This window comes from Sporobolomyces salmoneus (assembly GCF_050403485.1).
Source record: "Sporobolomyces salmoneus JCM6883 DNA, S_salmoneus_JCM6883_v1_ctg43, whole genome shotgun sequence".
Classification (NCBI taxonomy): Eukaryota; Fungi; Basidiomycota; class Microbotryomycetes; order Sporidiobolales; family Sporidiobolaceae; genus Sporobolomyces; species Sporobolomyces salmoneus.
In genome coordinates, this window is record NW_027481120.1 from 128,728 (window position 1) to 147,172 (window position 18,445).

Genomic DNA, 18,445 nt, shown 5'->3' on the forward strand with positions numbered 1-18,445 from the left:
GAGATGCGTGATTCAACTCTTTCCTCTTGAACAACGACATGGCACCTTCAAACTCGACAGCAAGCTTCAGTAACGCCGCAAACCTCCTCAAGACCTTTGAATACGAGCGCACACTCAGTGAAGGTGAGATCTCGCCTCGTTCTTTCCCTTGATCTCCCTCCGCACATTCCCTCACCTCGAGTCCCTCCACAGATGCGAGAGCGCTCGTAGTGTACCTTTTAGGCTCTGCGGTACCCGAGGGAAGTCAAGAGAAGTCACCTGCTATCATCAAGATTGAGAAAACGCCTTACGAACCTGGAGAAGCTGTCGCTCTCACCTCCCCAGAAGCTTGGAGTCGCCTACAAATGGTCAGTAACATTCCTCAGTCTCACTGGAGCAAGGCTGATCGGTGGAAGCTGTTGCAGAAAACGTCGAATGATATCTATTCGACTTCGCTCGCTTGGTTCGCTCCCGGTCGATCAACTGCAGACGTACAAATCACCTCGATTTGTCCAGCTACCGAGAAGGTAAGTTGTATCGCCGTGGAGTGACTTAGGCAAGCAACAATGCCTATTGACTGCATCTCGCTTGCTCAACTCGCAGCACATCCTGAAATACAGCACGCAAGAATATCGACTCGTTCGTGAAACTCCTCAACTCTACAAGTCGGTCGTCGAACCTTACATCAACAGTATCCCTCCTGCGACGATCAAATGGGTCTACGGTATCCTTGAAGGAACGGCTGAAGCTGAAAACGTTCTTTTCCGAGACGATGATCCTAAGAATGGTTTCGTTCTCACTCCCGATCTGTACGTCGACTCCTTCTTCACTCTTTTCACACGTGAGGATCAATTGAGGCGACTTGCTGTCATTTAACAGGAAATGGGATCAAAAAACCATGACTTCTCTTTACCTCCTCGTCCTAACCCAAGATCGTTCGATTCGTTCCCTCCGCGATCTCACCCCTGCCCATCTTCCTCTACTCCGAAATATTCGTCAAGCTTCTGAAAAGGCCGCGATCGAGAAATATGGAATTGACAAAGGAGAATTGAGGTTCTTCGTTCATTATCAACCTACTTATTGTGCGTCTTTCTCTCTCCATCTCTTCCCCTTGCACCGACACTGACCTCCCCTTCGAAATAGATCACTTCCACGTCCACGTTGTAAGCTCCTCTCCATCTTCTCTCGATGAATCGCAGCTAAGCTCACCTCCCGACATTCAATCCAGGTTCACGTCAGCTATGAAAGTTTCAGCGGAATCACAGTCGGACAAGCCCATCTCCTCGACGACGTGATCGACACCCTCGAACTAGAAGAGTCCGAAGGTTCTCCTTCCGATCTTGGGACTTACTACTCGAGGAAAACGTTCACTTATGCACTGGGGACAAACCATAAATTGTATGAAGGTCTCTCGAAGGCGACGTAGGATTCAGTAGACGTTGTGTTGGGGTTTGTAACGAGAGGCTGGTACTCTCGGATCAAAGTTCGTGGAGAGAAACGAGAGTGACAAGAATGCTTTGCGTCGATTTGGGTACGAGGTATGCAAGACTGACAGTAAGTGCAGAGATTAGAGGAGGGAGTAGTAACGGTATGATGCTCAATGCGGATAATTAACGAAGAAGCGACAAGCAATTAGGGTAGATAAAAACGATAGAACGATAGAGGGACCAGCTGGAAGAAGAGTCTGACTCTAAGCAGTCGAAGCAGGGGCGGTCGAAGCCGCGGTCATCTCTTCGCGAGCTTCGGGAGAGTGGGAGCCGTGGATCGAGTGATGCTTCTTAGCTTTGCGAGCGGCGAGGGAGACGAGAATGAGGGAAATCAAGGTTGAGAGGAAGGCGATCCAGCCGACGATGACGAAGGAGAGAACAGGACGTTGGTGCTTGTCTATCATTCAAGAACGAGAACGATTGAATGTCAGTTCAAACGGACCTGCGAGCAAGAAGAGAGACGAAACGTACAAGCTAAAGAGAGACCACTCGCGGCAACGAGTCGATCAATGACAGCCGCAGGGATTCCAGGGGCAGTGATATGACCACTTCGTTGCGCCGCGAAGACGGTCGAAGGGACGAGGGTTGCAAAAAGGAAAATAGCGGCGAAAGCGAAAAGTCCTTCTTTAACTCGTATTGAGGTGAGGGTTTCGACACGGTTTGGGGAGAAGAGGGTGTAGGCGAGGAGTCCGAGGCAGAGTAGAGCAGAGACAGCGCTGGAAACGAGGCAAGGATGTCAGGAAAAGTCTCGAGAATGACTTAGAACGAATTGAAGGGAACTCACGATGCAGCTACGACAGCACCTCCAACCGAGATGATGTCGTGAACGTGAAGCTTTGCGCCTCTGAGGGTGTGTGCAACGAGGTCTTCCTTGTCTTGCGAGCTGGTCATTGGATTTTCGACCAACATCAGCGAAAAATTCCTTCAAGAGCGGGAAGGAGGGAACTTACTCTTTCAGACTCCAAGCCGCGAGACCGATCGTAGCGATACAGAGAGAAACAGTCGTCAAGAAGAAGAAGTAGCTGGTTGGGAAAGTACCGGGTTAGAGACTAGTCGAAGTGAGGAGAGGAAGCTAGAGTGACTCACCGAGGAATCCTGAGGAATTGAACGTTAGCGGGAGACATCTTGTACGAGCTGCTGTGTGTCGTGTGTGTCGTTAGGGAGAGGAAAAGAGGAGGAAGGAAGCGAGGATGGTCCCAAAAGTTCCTTCGCGACTTTTTTATTTATTTTGGGTTCAAACTCCGCAAAATCCCCTTCTAGGCTTGGCGGTTCTCCAGCTCCAATTCTCCCGATCAATTCCTGTTTTGGGTCAAGCTGGTCAAAGCATGAAAAGGAGAGTAAAGGAAGCTTTTTTCATCCTTCGCAAGGTCAGAAGGAAGAGAGAAGAGAGTTACTGTAAGCCAAGGCGAAGGACACCAGAAGGAGCTCACGAGCCAGCCATACTTCAAGAGAGTTCGCAAGGCAGTCGAGGTAAACCGTGGAAAAGTTCACCCAAGCTTTCGCAAGTCAAAAGACCTCTACAGATTCGCTTCCAGGATCCTGCAACTTCGCTGTCACGCTCATCTCCCCCCTATAGCGCCGGGCAGACAGTCGCTAGCCGAGGACAGAACGGACAAGTCGGCGAAATAGAACGTAAAGGCGAATCTGTCGAAATCCGAGGAAAGTGCGAAAAGAGCTGATGAATGAAATGCTAGCTGTTACACACTACTGATGACCAATTAGATAGAATACAGGATAACTAGAGTGACTAAGGACTAAACAACCGAACAACCACCAGAAAAACTAGAAGTGATTCTTTTGAAGCGATCCGTTCGTTTTCGTTTGCGACATGTACTCATCCTCTCGAACTGAGTGAGCGTCGTGGTTATCAACAGCGGAGTTGTAGTGCGTCTCGTGGTGATGTTTCTCCTTGCGAGCGGCGAGGGAGACGAGGATGAGACAGACGAAGGTTGTCGCGAAGGTGCACCATCCCGTGATTACGTAAGCGACGATTGGCGTTTGTTTGCTGTCTGTTCATACGTAATCAAAGATACTAGTCAGCGTCGAGAACGAATCGGAAGGAAGAAGCGCAGCGAGAAACTTACAAGCTAATTCTTGACCGGCAGCTTTGACCAATTGTAGGATCAGGGCAGGAGGGATTCCAGGAGCAGTGATGACTCCGCTCCTTCGAGCACAGAACAGAGTAGCGGGGACGAGGGCGGCGATGAGGAGGAGGAGGCAGACGGCGAAGAGTCCTTCCTTCATTCGGATCGTGTGGAGAGTTTCGACTCGTCGTTTGCCGAAGATCGTGTAGAGTCCGAGGCCGAAACAGAGTAGACCGCAGAGACCACTGTATGCAACGGCGAGGGGGTGACGCGCGAAGAGTTAGCACATCGAGCGAAAAGTGCGGAAGTAAGAGCGTTTTTCGATTGTGCCAGAGAAAACGTCGACTCACGTAGCTGAAGTGACGCCAGCGCCTGTTCCGATAGCGTCATTAATATGTAAAGACCCTCCAGGAATCATTTTACGAGTGAGCGCTTGTTTGTGTCGACCACTATTCGTTCAATCGAACGAGTTTCGTCGTCAGTTTCTGTCGCTCATCGCATCATCCGAAGGTGATCAGGAGAGAGGCACTCACTCGACGAGAGCCCAGATTGCCAATCCTGCCGTAGCTAGCGAGAGAGTTTGGGTGAGTTGGAAAAAGATGAACCTGATCAGTCGTGAGAAAGCGAAAGAGAGTCAGCGAGTCATTCAGCTACCGAAGGAGAGGAGTGCTCTTACCTCGGCCATCTCAAGAAGTGAACTTGGGTAGGAGCCATTGCTGTCGAGAGTCGAGTGGTGTCGAGTGCTGAAGGTGAAGAGAAAAGCTTTGAAGACGACGAGTCGGGTGTAAAGAGAGTCGGGAAGAGCTGAGTTGAAGAGTGGTAGAGAAGAGAGAAGAACGAAGGGAAAGGAGAGTCGAAACGGGAAACGAATTGATCAAAGACGGTGGACAGGAGAGATCACCTGAGGGTTCGAAAAATCCTTTGAAGATAGTTGCAGAGAAAAAGATGGGGGATTCGAAAATAGCCGGAGCTCCCCTTCACATTCTTTGCGGAGTGCCTCCTATCGAGCACAGTCTCGACCCGGAGAAAGAGGAGGGTTCGATCGGATTTGAGAATTGAAATGCAAATGAAATACGGCTTCGAGGCCGAATCTCCCGAATGTGCCTTTCGCATTCCGTCTCGTTTTCCTCTCTCCCGCCACTGAAGCGTGCTGTAAAGACTTACTAGATTGAGCGTCAACGATGAGTCTCGAACGAGGTCAGAACTGGGAATGTGGGAAAGTTTCATGCAACAGAGTCGGAAAGCAAAACTAGACTGTGCTGGAGCTCGACTGTTCCCTTGCTGCTGCTGCTAGCGTCGCCTCGTGTTGACCCAAAGTTACGATTCTCGGTTCAGTCTTGGCAACGACGACGGGCTCGTGTCCGACTCGGGCTTGAGAATCGCGACCGATCACTTCGGTAGTAACCGGTAATTTTGCTGCCGCGAGTCTCATGACTTCCGAACGAACAAAAAGGATGATTTCAGCTTCATCTTCGCGCCGAAAAGAGAGCGGGAAGCAGACGACTGACCTGCGTGAGCCATTTCCGGTCGAAGATTCGGTCCGCCAATTTCAAGAATCACTCGTCCCATCTTTGCTCTGCGAGAATCGATCAGGTTACTATCAGTCGAGAGGTTATCGAGTGATGGGACTGAACCATACTCACCGACACGCCCAGTACTCGAAAGTACCTTTACCCTTTCCCATACGAGTTTCATTTCCCTGTAATCGCACCGATACCATAGTCAGTCTCGCGTCAAAGCGTTGTTCGACTGTATTTTGATTCGACTCACCTTGATACAGACAGGAATATCAGGGAAGATCCGTAGGTAGCTAGAAGCATTCGAATGGATGGGGTCAGCGAAGAGTTTAGGCGTGCGAAGTGTTGAAATGACTTACACTTTACTACCACGAATCGGTTTGAGCCCTCGCTTGAGCGCAGCTTCAGCAGTTTCTAAATGTTTCGCACTGAGCCTGACTGCCTCGTTGACCCTCAATCCATAATCTCCCCATTCCAAAGTCGTTCCTTTCGTTGAACCTCCCAACGCCAACGGTGTCCTCCCCTTGTGCGCCTTGCGGTATTTCGTTCTTCTAGGTACTAGGGATTTGTTTCGTACTTGTAGCAGTTGCGTAGGTTGGAAGAGAGACGAGGAAGATGAAGCGATCGAAGGAGTAGGAAAAGGTCGGGAACCGGAAGAGAGGGAGAGGCGAGAGAAGGATGACAGTAGTCCGCTTGTTCTGGGGAATAAGGAAGTCATATCGCGAGGTTCGATGCGGTAAGTCGAGAGGAGGGAACCGCGAAGAAGCGATTTAGAAATCCGAGATAACTTCCCGACTCTTTACCGCCCTCCCACTACCTCGCTCCTTTCCGTTCTTCCTGTACTATGTGCTGAGTAGCCTTACGAATCGACCCGGCAAGATCAAACACGAACGAAAGAAGAAATGAGTGACGCATCTCCCTCTCCTCTCTCCGAACAGACGAGACCTGCTTGGAAGGATATCAGTTATGGTTCCGTGAGTCCAGTTGCATCTACACCATCGTCTTGAGCTGACCCCCCGCGCTTGCTCCGCCTCCCCTAGGCAGCAGGCAAGTTCCTCCTCTCTGTCTCTTCGCAGCGGCTAAATCGAGGCTGTCGTCTAACTCCCGTTATCGAGCGACAGGTATCGTCTCGAAGCTATTCGAACACCCTTTCGATCTCGTCAAGGTTCGGCTACAGAGTCAACCGTTGGATCGACCCCTGCGGTTCAAAGGTCCTCTCGATTGTATGATTCAGACTTTCAAAGGTGAAGGCTTGAGAGGACTCTGGAGGGTGAGTTCGAGCTCCCTGATAACGTCAGTCGGTTCTTGAGACTCACACAAACGATGAGCAGGGAGTTTCCATGCCTGTAGGAGGAGCAATGGCCGAAAACGCGACCCTTTTCGTCGTCTACAATCAATCTCAATCTCTCCTCCGACACTACTTCCCACACCCTGTCCACGACGATCCCACCCAATCCGCCCCTCTGTCAATCCCACAAATCGCAACTGCGGCAGCAATCGCCGGATCTGCCGCTTCATTCGTCCTCACTCCAGTCGAACTCGTTAAATGTAAAATGCAAGTTCAAAACATTGTCGCCGCCGACGCTCTCCTCGCCTCTGGCTCATCACCGACAACAATACCTTCGAATCAGAAACCTCCCGGACCAGTCGCGATTACTCGAACAATCCTAAAAGAATCCGGAATCAAAGGACTTTGGTTAGGACAAACTGGAACGTTCCTTCGAGAAACTGGAGGATCCGCCGCTTGGTTCACGACGTTCGAAGTACTCTCTACGTTCTTCGCTCAACGTCGTACGAATCGAGGCGAGACTTCTCAAGTAAACCCTGGAGGAGGACCCGTCACGAAAGGAGATTTAGCCGCATGGGAATTGATGCTTTCGGGAGCATCGGCCGGAGTCGTATATAATTGCGTATTGTTCCCGGCGGACTGTATCAAGTCGACGATTCAAACGGAGGATGAGTTGAGGGGGACGGCGTTGAAACCGGGAGAGAAGAGGAGAGGGTTCTTACAGGTTGGGAAAGATATCTATAGAGCGAGAGGGATTAAAGGGTTGTATAGTGGGTGCGGACTTACTGCTTTGAGAGCGGCTCCGAGTTCAGCTTTGATCTTTTACATGTGAGTCGACTCTCCTTTTCCTCTGCAGTCCGAATGCGTTGTGCTGATGTTCGATTCGTTCTATAGCTATTCTCGACTAGAAAGTATCTTTGGATAGAACTGGATTCGATTAGACTCGAGGGCTCTCCCTTGACTTGTTGTACCACTCTTCTTTCTACTCTCTCAATCGAAAATTATCGATCAAACCCTTTCTGCGCGAAGCCTCACGATTCGAAAGAGATTCCATGACGCCATGACTCGTGCAAATCATCTCGAATGCTACAGTAAACTCATCCACCATTCCATTTCCTTTTTCGCTCTTTCTCCACCGACACATTCCGCTATTTTATCCTCCTCAATCTCGTCGATCCACCACCTCAGATCCCCTTCCCTAACCCTCTCATCCTTCCTCAAATCCCTCGTTAACGCGTACCAAACCGGCCAAAACCGTTTCTTCTCCTCCTCTAATTTTTCGTTCGAATCGGCACTTCGAAGGCGGATCCTGATTAGAGAGAAATAGGAGCTACGGAGAGCGAGAAGGGTAGAGAGATTCGAGAGGGGTTCTTGAGAGGGAGGAGCTCGGATTAGAGCCAGGTTCGAAGATGTCGAGGAAGGAGAGAGGGAGAGACCGGATTTGAGGATCGAGATTGAGTCGAGTGCGAGGGAGTGGGCTTGGACGAGATGGTTTGATGCGGAGGTGGGGTTTGGGGACGCCGAGACGATGTGATGAGAGAGGAGCTGGACCGTCGATTGTGCGAGGAGATTCGAGGAGAGGAGGAGAGGGATTTGGTACGAGGGAACATCTTTCGGCGGACTGAGACGGTTCGAAAGGAGTGCTTGGACTTGTTGATAAGTTGAGAGAGTTCGTTCGAGTTGAGGAGCGACGGTTTCGAACGGTTGAGAGAGGGGTAGCGATTCAACGAGATGGTCGGCGTAAATCGAGAGGAGTGAAGGGGAAAGAGTCGGTGTCGAAGAGAGAACTTGTTCAAGGACTTGAGTGGCTTGGGGAGAGGATGGGGCAGAGTAAATCGAGAATTGAGCCAAGGCCATTTCGACGTCGACTTCTGAAGATGCGTCGGAAAGGTAAGTCGTTCGCAGGGAGACTGCTCGTTCGAACGTTGCCTTTGCGGATTCGAGTAGTTGGGCTTGAGATGTCGGATCATCGACGAGGCTCGAGTGTAGTGACATGTCGAGAGAGATTGATTCGAGAAGAGTGTCGAGCAGCAGTCGAGGAGTTACGATCACCGTTTCCGTCGCTTTCACGGCCTCTGTTCCTTCTGATCCTCCTTCCTCTTCTTCTCCGACTTCATCTCCCTCCTGATCGTCGCCAACACTGCCAGATCCAAACACCTTTTCCATCTCTATCCGTTGAAGACTTTCGACTTGAACGAACAACTCTTTCGCCTCCTTTGCCGCTTCCAATCCCGTCCCTGGCGCTACTCCAGCAATCGCTGCTTCGTCCACCATTTCAAACAGAGCAACGCAAGCTTGTGCGAGGTTGAATAACCCATCAATCTTTGCCATAACGAGTGATTCTCCAACTTGAACCGATTCTCGATAGCCGATGATGGCCTTCCCCAGTGCATCGTACGCCTCTGTTGGTGGTAAGTGATCCATTGCGAGTCGATACAGCACTCGAGCTGCGTTGTATCGGCTGTCGAAATCCGTCGAATCGAGAGAGGCGGCGATGGAGAAACAGACGACTGCATTCGTGTAATGTCGAGTCGTCTTGGCACCAAACTGATACCGTTCCCCTTGCTCCTCTTGCTTGATACCCTCTGATCAATTCATCGAGATCAGTGCTGGATGAGGTGAAAGGTTGAGAGAGAGATGTACCTTCTAGCCAACTCTCATGATCGTAATCTGATGGTGCTGAGCTCTTTGCACTCTCGACCGAAGTGTAGTCGATCACAACTTGCTTCTGCTTGCTCTTCTTCGGAGGCAGTCGAACCATTTTGTTGAGTGAAGGAATCCGAAGAGAGTCTTTGCTCTTTGGTCGGCTCTTTTACTAGCAATGTGTTTCTGGCTTCGGCGCGGTGTAGTTCAGGCTATGGTGAGATGGTGTGCTTTGGTGAGATCAAGTTGGACGAGAAGCAAGATCGGAATCCGACGTCATTCTGACGAAATCCTCCCAAGTTCTTTCTGAATCGATTCTCTCGCTCTCTCTCCTCTCTTCTCCACTTTTCTTACTCTTCTCTAACACTGTAAGCACCCTTCGACCTACCATGCTCTCTACTCTCGCCCCTCGTTGTCTACTACGATCTCACGCTTCCCTTCGTCCTTCCCTCGCTTTCTCCTCCTCCTCCCTCCTTCCCCACACTTCACCTACTTCCCTCTCGCTCAGACACTACACAATGGCCCCTTCCGACCCTTACACCGCCAAGGCTGAACAAGACGCCTCTGTCGACCAAAAGAAGTCTGAACTTCAATCGATCGTCAAGGAATCGAAATTCGCCATGCTCACTTCTCGCGACACGGACGGAGCTCTCCACTCTCGAGCGATGTCCCCCGCATCGCACCAAGGTCTCGTCTTCACGTTCGTTGCGAACCGGGAATCGGGTAAATTTGACGAACTCGCGAATGACCCGAACGTCAATGTTTCGTTCTCGGATCCTTCTTCGTCCGATTGGGCTTCGGTTGCTGGAACTGCCAAAATCAATACCGACGTAGAGGCGATCAAGAAGGTTTGGAACCCTCTCCTCAAGAGTTGGTTCGGAGAAATCGATGAGAACCACAAAGGTAAATGAGTCTACGAGTCCTCAAACTCTGCGAACCTTCCGCTGAGCACAGTTTCCTTCCCGATTAATGAAGGCGAACCAGGTGACGAAAGGATTGCTTTGATCGAGGTCGTTCCTACTGAGGTGAGTCTTGCAAACTCTTCTTTTCTTTTGACGAAACGTTCGACTGACTGAGCGAATTCTCGAATTGCCTTAGATCCGATACGTAAGCTCGAGTTCTGTCGATTGCGCAATAGATTCACTCGAAAACTGACCTTTCTTGAACCGATATCGATGTTTACACAGTGGCTCAAGACCCGCACTTCGATCGGTCAAACTTTCGAAGTTGTCAAGGGAGCTCTTACCGGGTGAGTCGGTTCTCTTCTCGACGATTAGTGGTCTCGCATCGCTGACTTCCGAGTCTCATATCGTAGAGAAACTGCTGCCCCTGGTGCTCTCAGGACAATCACCGCTTCCGAGGTTCGTTTTTCAACTTTTCTCTAGTATTTCTTCCGCTGTTTGCTCACCCTTGGTCGTTCTTTTCCTGTGAATAGCTCGAACTCGCTCGCAAGGTCGAGAACAAGCAAATTTAAGCTCGTTTCGTATGCCTCCTTCGCTCTTTTCTACCGTTTCGTCGCAAGGTCTGACCGAGCTTTTCTCCTTCTCCCGCAAATAGTGAATTGCTTGCTGTACATTCCGTCGCAATACCCTTCTTCTTTGGCTAGCCTAGCTCGCAGTCTCCCTCTCTCGCAATTTGTGAATATCGCTCCGAAATACGAAATTGAATTCAGTTTGAAGTTTTACCTCACGACGTCGCAGTCTCTTCGTCCTTGCGAGTTTCCCAGCTCAGACTTGCTCACAGGCACGAGAGCGAGAGAGTAATCAAATTGCAAATTTAGACTCGAGATTCTGACGTTGAAGTCGAGTTTCTCCTCGTCGACTCCTATCTCGCATCACCACCTCCAGCATTGATGCCCTCCTTGAGCGGGTTGATACCTGGTTCCCGTAGCTCCACATCAATCAATCGACAAGCTTCTTCAACCTCGAGCAGAACCTTAGAATCGACTTCATCAACTCCAGGATCATCTGTTGTCACCGAAGAAGTAGCCGACCCTCCTCCGACGACGATTACGGCACAGCATAACAAGTCTAGTCAGATGAGTCAGTCTTCATCGACAGCGAGTGGATTGGGTCCTTCGACTTCGGCGCTCGTGAATCGAGGTGAGTCTCCTTTCTCCGAATCCGAGTTACCCTTCACTCCTCGGCCCCTCTTTCCGAGACCGCAAATGACTGACCTCGGAACTGATTGCGACAGCTGGACCGGAGGAATCTTTGAGAGCTTACAAGTTACTCGATGCGCTTCGAAAAGGTGAGAGTTCGGCTTGTTTCCCTCTCCCATCCAGGCTTGCTGAATGACGTCTTCTCTTCCTCTACAGGCGATCAAACTACGCTTCTCCCTTTCCTCGAAGATTTTCGTCAGTCAGAGGTCCACGCCAGTTCGAGAGAGAACGGCGTTTCAACTTCTACCCCTCTTCATCTCGCCGTTCGGTGTGCTAAACGTGAGCTCTTCATCCTTCCATGAGGCCCATGATCACAGCTAATGATGCTCGTGTATCGACGTAGAATCGACCGTCGAATTCGTCGCGAAACAACTGCCGAATTCGATCAATTCTCCCGATTCTCGAGGTCAAACTCCTCTTCACCTTGCAGCTGCACTCGATCGAAGAGACGTTTTACCGCTCTTGTTGGAAGTAGATGGAGTAGATGATATGGTTCGAGATCAGAGTGGGAAAACTTGTTTGGAAGTCGCTTCGACGGCAGAATCTGCTGGAATCATCTCGAGTGAGTTCAAGCGGTCTCTGGATCGATCCACTCAGCTGATCGAGATCGAAGAACTTGGCAGTGTCTCGAAGCAAATGGAACGAATCATACCTCAACCTACTCTCCTCCTACGTCTCCTCTCCCGCTTCCGATCCCGCCTCATCTCGTAACTCGATGGCTCTCCCTCCTTCTTCCTCCGACGCAACGAACTCTCAACCTCAACGAGTCTCCGCCGCTTCCGGACACGTTTCAAACCTTCAAGCCGAAAAACTATACCATTTCATCGCGAAACCCCGTGCGAAATGTCTCGATTTCAACCTCCAAGACCCTTCGAGTGGTTCCACGATCCTCCACGAAGCCGTCAGGAGAAAGGATCTAGGGTTGATTAAATTGGTTTTGAATCGTGGAGGGGACGTGCTCGTTAGGGATAGGAAAGGGAAATTACCGAACGATTTGGCGAAGGATGATAGGATTAAGGCGGTATTGAGACAGGTCGTCAATAATGAGAGTCAGGCACTATCGGCGGCTTCGGCGCAAGGGGGATCGGTAGGAACAGGAGGAGGAGGAGGACCTAGTTCGGGGGGAAAACAGCCGGTCATGAGAGGTTATTTGAGTAAATGGACGAATATGGCGAGAGGTTGGAGGTCGAGATGGTTCGTACTCGATAATGGTGCGTCTTCTTCCCTCGATCATACGTGAGATTCGCTTGCTGACTCCGTTTCTCGTTCGTGATTAGGTATGCTATCTTATTATCGAACGCAAGAGGATGAAGGCAAAGCTTCACGTGGTTCGATTAGCATGTCGGTAGCAAGGATTTCGGCAGAGTCTGACAAACTCAAGTTCACCGTCTCGAACAAACTCGGCAAATCTCTCCCCTCGTTTTACTTGAAAGGAAATCGTAAGTTCGTTCTTGCGTCAATCTGGATTTTCAGCGATTGATCGCACGTTCGAGTCTACTTAGATCCTGTCGAGGTGATGCGCTGGGTCGACACCTTGCGTCAAGCGATCGATTACGCGAAGGAGCAAGAAAAGTCGACGCAAGGATCGAACTACGCTCCCTCAGTTACCGGCACCCTCGACTCTCGACGACCTTCCGAGCCTCTTCTACAAAAGATGGATGGACCCTCTCCGATCGGCTCCGCTGGCGAATCAGTCATTGGCGACGACGAAACGTTCGGAGGAGACGACGACGATCAAGTTCCTCACGCCGACGATTTTCATCTCCTCGCTCAAGGGAACAAGACTCAGATTGAACTCGCTCAACAACTCCTCGCTTCCCTACGAGCTTCTTCGACTTCTTCCACCTCGTCTTCTTCGCCCGAGGAAGTCCACGACGCGCTCAAGAAGTCGCTCGCTACCCTCGATTCGATGCTCGATGACTACTCCGACATCGTCCTTCAACGAGAACGCTACTTTGTCAAACGTTACGAACGAGAACTCGACGCAAAGAGGATGTGGGAAGAATCGATGAGGGAAGTCGCCGCACAACACGCCGCGCTCGAAGTTGAACTTCAGAAAGCTTCGAGGGACAACACGAGGAGGAAACGAGCGTTACAAGAAGTTCGAGCGAACCTCGGATCGGCCTCTCCTCGTCTCAGTCCGAGAATGTCGATGCAAGATGTCGCGGCAGCTCATGCCGCCGATCAACGCGATAGCCAGACTGTGACTCCGACAAACGCACAACTCCCGGAAGACGGAAGTCAACCCTTACCTTCGCCACTCGCGAGTCCGACTCTCATCAATAACCGAAAACGCGCTGGAAGTCGTACTCCGACGATCTCACTCTCTCCTGTTCGTACTCGCACTCGAGCTGGAACGACCGCGACTTCCCGCGGACCGATGGAACTTGAACAAATTGTCGATTCCGCGTTGCACAACGAAGATGGAGCGAGTTCTTCAGAAGACGAAGACGACGACGAGTTCTTCGAAGCGATCGAAACTGGAGCGATTCCGTTGGAGGATGAAGTCGCCGACGAATCGGGAGGGGGAGCCGAAGAACGTCGAACTGAACCGGCGAAACGATTCATGGAATCTCACGATGTCACGCCTTACAAGGGTTACGAGAACCTCAGGACGACTCTACCGATCACGAACGATAATCGACCGAGCGTTTCTTTGTGGGCGATTCTCAAAGGTTCGATTGGAAAAGATCTCACAAAGATCTCGTTCCCTGTCTACTTCAACGAACCGACGAGCATGTTGCAAAGGATGGCGGAAGATATCGAGTTCACCGAGTGCCGTGAGTCTACAATCTCGTTCATTCTGCGTTAGCGTTTCTCATCTGACCTCGGCTCGTTTCCATCAGTCGATGCTGCCGCTGCTGATCGGGATTCGTCGAAACGAATCGCTTACGTCGCTGGTGAGCTCTAACACGACATCATGACCTCATTACTTTTACTAACCGTTCGCCTCGTTTAGCATTCGCCATGTCCAACTATTCTTCGACAATCGGTCGCATCGCGAAACCGTTCAATCCTTTACTCGGCGAATCGTTCGAAATGGTCGATCCGAAGAAGAAGTACCGTTACATCTCGGAACAAGTCTGCCATCACCCTCCGATTTCGGCTTGTATCGCTCAATCCCCCTCGTGGGAGTACTTCGGATCGGTCGACGCAAAATCGAAGTTTATGGGCAAAAGTTTCGAGATTCGACCAACTGGAGTAGCTCACGTCAACCTCCGAATCCCGAAAGAGTGGGCACCCGACTACCCTCCGACTGCGACTGTTCCCGATCTCGTCGAAGAGCATTACAGCTGGACGAAAGTTACGACTTCAGTTTCGAATTTCCTCCTTGGGAACCCCATCATCGATCACTACGGAGATATGGTCGTCACGAACCACAGGACTGGAGAAGTCTGTACTTTGACGTTCAAACCTCGAGGATGGAGAGGAGGTAACGCTTCAGAGATCAAAGGTCAAGTCGTCGATCAGAACGGGAAGAAGAGTTGGGATATCGCTGGGAAATGGAGTAGTCAACTCGTTGCTCGACGAGTTGGGGCCGGATCGGGAGAACTCGCTCCGGATGTTTCGGTACCGACGAATGGAGCTGGAGAAGTCCCTCCAGAGTACATCAGGCTTTGGAAGAATTCTGTCAAGGTAAGTCGTTCTATGCATCGAGTTATGAAACCTGACCTCCTGACGCTCAACTCGATCGACGATAGCCTCCGAACATGCCGTTCAACCTGTAAGTAAATCTCACTTTCTCGTTTTCCCAGACCGATTCCTGACACGACTCGCTTTCTTCCGCACGCAGCACTCCCTTCGCCATTACCCTGAACGACATCAACGATGATCTCAAACCCTGGCTACCTCCTACCGATTGCCGTCTCCGTCCCGATCAACACGCCTTCGAATCTGGCAAATTCGAACGAGCGAACGAACTCAAATCGGATCTCGAAGAACATCAACGAGCCACTCGTCGCAAGAGAGAGACTGGCGAATTGCCTCCTCACGAGCCGAGATGGTTCTCGAGACAGAAGGACAAGGATACGGGAGAATTGTACTGGGAGCCAGCGAGGACGGAGGGAGGTCAACTACAGTGAGTCGCACCCTGCTTACTCTGGCTCTGCTTCGGGTGGCTGACGCTGATTTTCCCTTGTAGATACTGGCAAATTCGCTCCGAGATTGGTTCGGCCAAGCTCAAGGGGGAACAGAAGATCTGGGAAGGAGTCGATCCGATCTGTGAGTTTCACATAGGACTGCCTTTCGTCGACCTTCTGTACTGACTCGTGACGTTGTCGTTTTCTCTAGATGCCGACTTCCAAGTCTAGAGCCCTGCTCGACGAGAACGCAACAAACATCTTTCGCTTTTCCATCGTAATAATGTTCTCACATTTCTTTTAGACTCTCATTTATGTCACTACTACACAACATGTATAGATCAATTCAGTGGAAACTCATTCGGCATCATCTCGTTCAACATGAAGGACAATTCAGAATCAGGTAGCGAGAGAGAGAAATGCAATTTAGGGGGTATCTAGAATCTCATTGGTTATCTGCTGCTGCTGCTGATGCTTTCCCTCTCCGAGCTTTCCATTCCGCCATCTCCTTTTCGACCGCCCGTTCGACTTCCTCATCCTCCTTTCGTAATCTTTCGAGTTCTTTCGCCCTCTCCTCCTTTGTGTCTTCAAACTTGCCTGCTTGACGAGCCTTGTTGACGGGGTTCTCGGCACTCATGATTCCCGTACGTTCCATCCGATCGAACAAAGTATAAAGCTTCTCCGCTTCTCGTTCCTTCTCCTCCTCCGTCATCGTTTCTCGATTCGAATCCTCCGGCGGTTCGAAAGCACCAGTGATAGGATTAATCGGTCGAGATGTCGAATCTCCTTCGCCTTCTCCTCCTCCATCCTCGAACGGAGGCGGAGGAATGAGTTCTCCTCGATTTTGCAAGAATCCACTGGCGACTCCGTATCCGATCAACGCGCAAAGTTTTTCGGGCGATCGATCTGCGAGGTTGTAGAGGAATTCTCCGACTCCAAACGCCGTGTTCGGGAGGAAGACGGAAGAGAGGAGTCGAACGAGATGACCAGTGAGAGTCGGTTGACGATTGATCGGTTTCGAGCGATCCCTAAGATTCGAAACGATTCAGCACCAAAGAGCGCGAGGGGAGACAGAGTGAACGTACAGATCAGGTGGGAACAGGACGAAACGGAACATCTCGTTCGCTTCTCCAATCATGCTCAGTTTCCTCAAGAGTAGAACGACCGGTCCCAGCAATTCTTCAATCTTGCTCGCTTCACCTTGTCCAGTCGTGATCCAGTCGTCGGGACTAGCTGGAAGGCTTGTCGGTTTCTGCGATTGGGAGGTAGATACGATACTCGATTTCGGAGGGAGAGTGTCGACGGGGAAGAAAGCGTTGCAACTCGTCTGAAGGAGCTCGAGGAGTCGTTCACCGAGCGATCCGACTCCTCCTGCGCGGAGTACGATACCTTGAGAGTCGGTTCGAGGGGGAAGATACTGGATCCAGCTGTAGTCGGAACCGTCGAGTTCTTCAAGTTCGACGGGGAAATTCAAAAGAGCGTTCAGAGCGGCCTTGACGGTCGCATTCGGTTCTTTTGGCGAGCTCCCAGAGGGATATAGAGGAAATGAGACGGCGAGAGCGAGGTAGGGACGGAAGATCGGGAGGAAGTATTGAGCGGCGCTGAGGGAGAGGGAATCGGGTGAAACGCCTTCTGACGCAGTGTCGGCTGGCGAAGAAGGTTTCGAAGGAGGAGTCGGAGAGCTAGAACGAGGAGCGGATGTTGTAGAGGGAGTAGGAGAGGAAGAATTCGAGTTGTTCTTGACCGCGCCAACGACTCGTTTCGCGATCGAGAGAGGGTTCTTTGACGGTGACGATGAGCTATCTCGTCGCTCGCCGTGAGATGTTTGACTCTCCTCAGGTAACTCCTCGAGTTGACTACCGGAATCGTTGCTTCCACTCTGCTTTGAAGACCAAAACCGTTTCTTCTTTTTACCGACTGACTCTGGTCGACTTCCGCGTCGGGTCTGTAGGTTCGATCTCCCGAATTGAAGCATCAAGGTATAAGTGAGCTTGAGGTGTTCTCGAATGACGTCCTCCGGTTTCGGCATCGGTCCAGAGGTGAGTTGAGAACCGAGAGATTCAGATTTCGAAATGGCGACGTATCGATGGGCGTACTATCAAAGAAAACGATATGTGAGGTCCTCCCCGGTGTGCTGTTTAGTAGATACTGTTTACCTCTGCTAGAACCTCGACGATTCCTTCATCCAGGACCAATTCTGCGACAGCTTCACTCGGTTTGCTCGTCAACAAGAACAACAACCTGCCTCCAAGAAACCCTGCTCCTTCACACCCTAGAATCCTAACCAGTCCCTTGAGAGCCTGCCGTTTGTCGTCTGCGAGTACGACGTTCGGAAAGACGTCCCTTGCCGAAGGATGGAGAATCAAAACGTTGCAAAGACAACGCAGTGCTTCCGCTTCATAAGGTTTCAGCGGGTCCTCCTCCCTTCGTTGAAGTGCTCGACTCGCTGTTGCCTCCGTGTCGTCGTCGTCCTCCCGTGTCGAGTCGTCCGGCTCAACCTCTGTGCGAGGAAGTTGAGCTAATCTTCTCACTCCACCTAGGGCCAGTAAAATCTCGATCCCGTTCTCCCTCGCGAGTTCTTCACTTCCAGCTGGACTACGACCTAAGAACTTGAGCGTCGAGGCGTAGAGGAGGAGGGAGTTCGATTCGGTCGAGAGAGTTTCGGACCGGGGTGAAGCAAACGAGAGGAGGGCAGCGATCAGCTTGCGACGTTGTTCGATAGAGGGTTCATGGCCTTGTGACAGAGCTGTTTGAACAGTCCCTCGAGGAGTGAGCGGTGAGTTCGTTGTTAGATCTCGGATTAGAGTTTACTCACCTTGTAAGACGCGAGAGAGTGCAGTGATACCTTCTGTGGATGAGCGTTGAGTGGTAGATAATCCTAGGTATGCGTTGATCGCATCTGACATGCTCGAGACGAGGTGGTGGAAGCGTGAAAGGGAGAGGAAGAGAGGGGGCCTCTGGCAAGTGGGGTAAAGGGGAAGAAAGGGAGAGAGAGAGTGAGGCCTTCGACGACGCAGCAGGGAGACGAGAGGCGTGAGTTATGAGCGCGCGACCCGAAGACGCAGACGGAGATGGGAAGAGACGAAGAGAAGTTGCTCGAACCTCTTTCGCAGAAGACTATTCAGCGCTGCATGCGCGCTTCAGCTCAAACGCTCTTACGTTCGCTACTGTCCAGGAGATACTGAGACATACGATGAGGTCCGGGAG

At 51.1% G+C, this 18,445-nt stretch overlaps 9 protein-coding genes across 9 annotated transcripts; 4 read left to right on the top strand and 5 right to left on the bottom strand.

The window, feature by feature from the left end:
• Positions 1-38: 38 nt before the first annotated feature.
• JCM6883_003021 (uncharacterized protein) lies at positions 39-1,405 on the top strand (the record flags this gene model as incomplete). The annotated part of the gene is made up of 7 exons (XM_076633739.1): positions 39-123; positions 193-347; positions 405-506; positions 583-788; positions 859-1,061; positions 1,123-1,142; positions 1,208-1,405. The coding sequence occupies 7 exons, from the start codon at positions 39-41 to the stop codon at positions 1,403-1,405; spliced, it is 969 nt and encodes a 322-aa protein (XP_076486317.1).
• A 264-nt stretch (positions 1,406-1,669) lies between these two features.
• Positions 1,670-2,590, bottom strand: JCM6883_003022 (uncharacterized protein; the record flags this gene model as incomplete). The annotated part of the gene is made up of 5 exons (XM_076633740.1): positions 1,670-1,863; positions 1,938-2,182; positions 2,251-2,349; positions 2,417-2,488; positions 2,553-2,590. The coding sequence occupies 5 exons, from the start codon at positions 2,588-2,590 to the stop codon at positions 1,670-1,672; spliced, it is 648 nt and encodes a 215-aa protein (XP_076486318.1).
• A 658-nt stretch (positions 2,591-3,248) lies between these two features.
• On the bottom strand, positions 3,249-4,264 carry JCM6883_003023 (uncharacterized protein; the record flags this gene model as incomplete). Its single annotated transcript, XM_076633741.1, has 5 exons — positions 3,249-3,475; positions 3,551-3,795; positions 3,901-3,999; positions 4,084-4,155; positions 4,227-4,264. 5 exons carry the CDS (start codon positions 4,262-4,264, stop codon positions 3,249-3,251), a joined length of 681 nt encoding a protein of 226 aa, XP_076486319.1.
• A 535-nt stretch (positions 4,265-4,799) lies between these two features.
• On the bottom strand, positions 4,800-5,785 carry MRPL16 (mitochondrial 54S ribosomal protein uL16m MRPL16; the record flags this gene model as incomplete). Its single annotated transcript, XM_076633742.1, has 5 exons — positions 4,800-4,984; positions 5,059-5,126; positions 5,194-5,249; positions 5,321-5,360; positions 5,427-5,785. 5 exons carry the CDS (start codon positions 5,783-5,785, stop codon positions 4,800-4,802), a joined length of 708 nt encoding a protein of 235 aa, XP_076486320.1.
• Positions 5,786-6,033: 248 nt separating this feature from the next.
• Positions 6,034-7,280, top strand: JCM6883_003025 (uncharacterized protein; the record flags this gene model as incomplete). The annotated part of the gene is made up of 5 exons (XM_076633743.1): positions 6,034-6,041; positions 6,108-6,118; positions 6,189-6,337; positions 6,399-7,183; positions 7,250-7,280. The coding sequence occupies 5 exons, from the start codon at positions 6,034-6,036 to the stop codon at positions 7,278-7,280; spliced, it is 984 nt and encodes a 327-aa protein (XP_076486321.1).
• A 161-nt stretch (positions 7,281-7,441) lies between these two features.
• On the bottom strand, positions 7,442-9,116 carry JCM6883_003026 (uncharacterized protein; the record flags this gene model as incomplete). Its single annotated transcript, XM_076633744.1, has 2 exons — positions 7,442-8,940; positions 8,999-9,116. 2 exons carry the CDS (start codon positions 9,114-9,116, stop codon positions 7,442-7,444), a joined length of 1,617 nt encoding a protein of 538 aa, XP_076486322.1.
• Positions 9,117-9,516: 400 nt separating this feature from the next.
• On the top strand, positions 9,517-10,472 carry JCM6883_003027 (uncharacterized protein; the record flags this gene model as incomplete). The annotated part of the gene is made up of 6 exons (XM_076633745.1): positions 9,517-9,901; positions 9,953-10,023; positions 10,097-10,105; positions 10,186-10,247; positions 10,314-10,359; positions 10,434-10,472. 6 exons carry the CDS (start codon positions 9,517-9,519, stop codon positions 10,470-10,472), a joined length of 612 nt encoding a protein of 203 aa, XP_076486323.1.
• A 378-nt stretch (positions 10,473-10,850) lies between these two features.
• Positions 10,851-15,469, top strand: JCM6883_003028 (OSBP family protein; the record flags this gene model as incomplete). Its single annotated transcript, XM_076633746.1, has 13 exons — positions 10,851-11,100; positions 11,195-11,248; positions 11,316-11,438; positions 11,503-11,721; positions 11,783-12,370; positions 12,437-12,598; positions 12,662-13,939; positions 14,006-14,059; positions 14,119-14,795; positions 14,861-14,883; positions 14,953-15,237; positions 15,301-15,380; positions 15,450-15,469. The coding sequence occupies 13 exons, from the start codon at positions 10,851-10,853 to the stop codon at positions 15,467-15,469; spliced, it is 3,813 nt and encodes a 1,270-aa protein (XP_076486324.1).
• A 214-nt stretch (positions 15,470-15,683) lies between these two features.
• On the bottom strand, positions 15,684-18,144 carry JCM6883_003029 (uncharacterized protein; the record flags this gene model as incomplete). The annotated part of the gene is made up of 4 exons (XM_076633747.1): positions 15,684-16,266; positions 16,324-17,333; positions 17,395-17,984; positions 18,054-18,144. The coding sequence occupies 4 exons, from the start codon at positions 18,142-18,144 to the stop codon at positions 15,684-15,686; spliced, it is 2,274 nt and encodes a 757-aa protein (XP_076486325.1).
• Between the last annotated feature and the right edge of the window lie 301 nt (positions 18,145-18,445).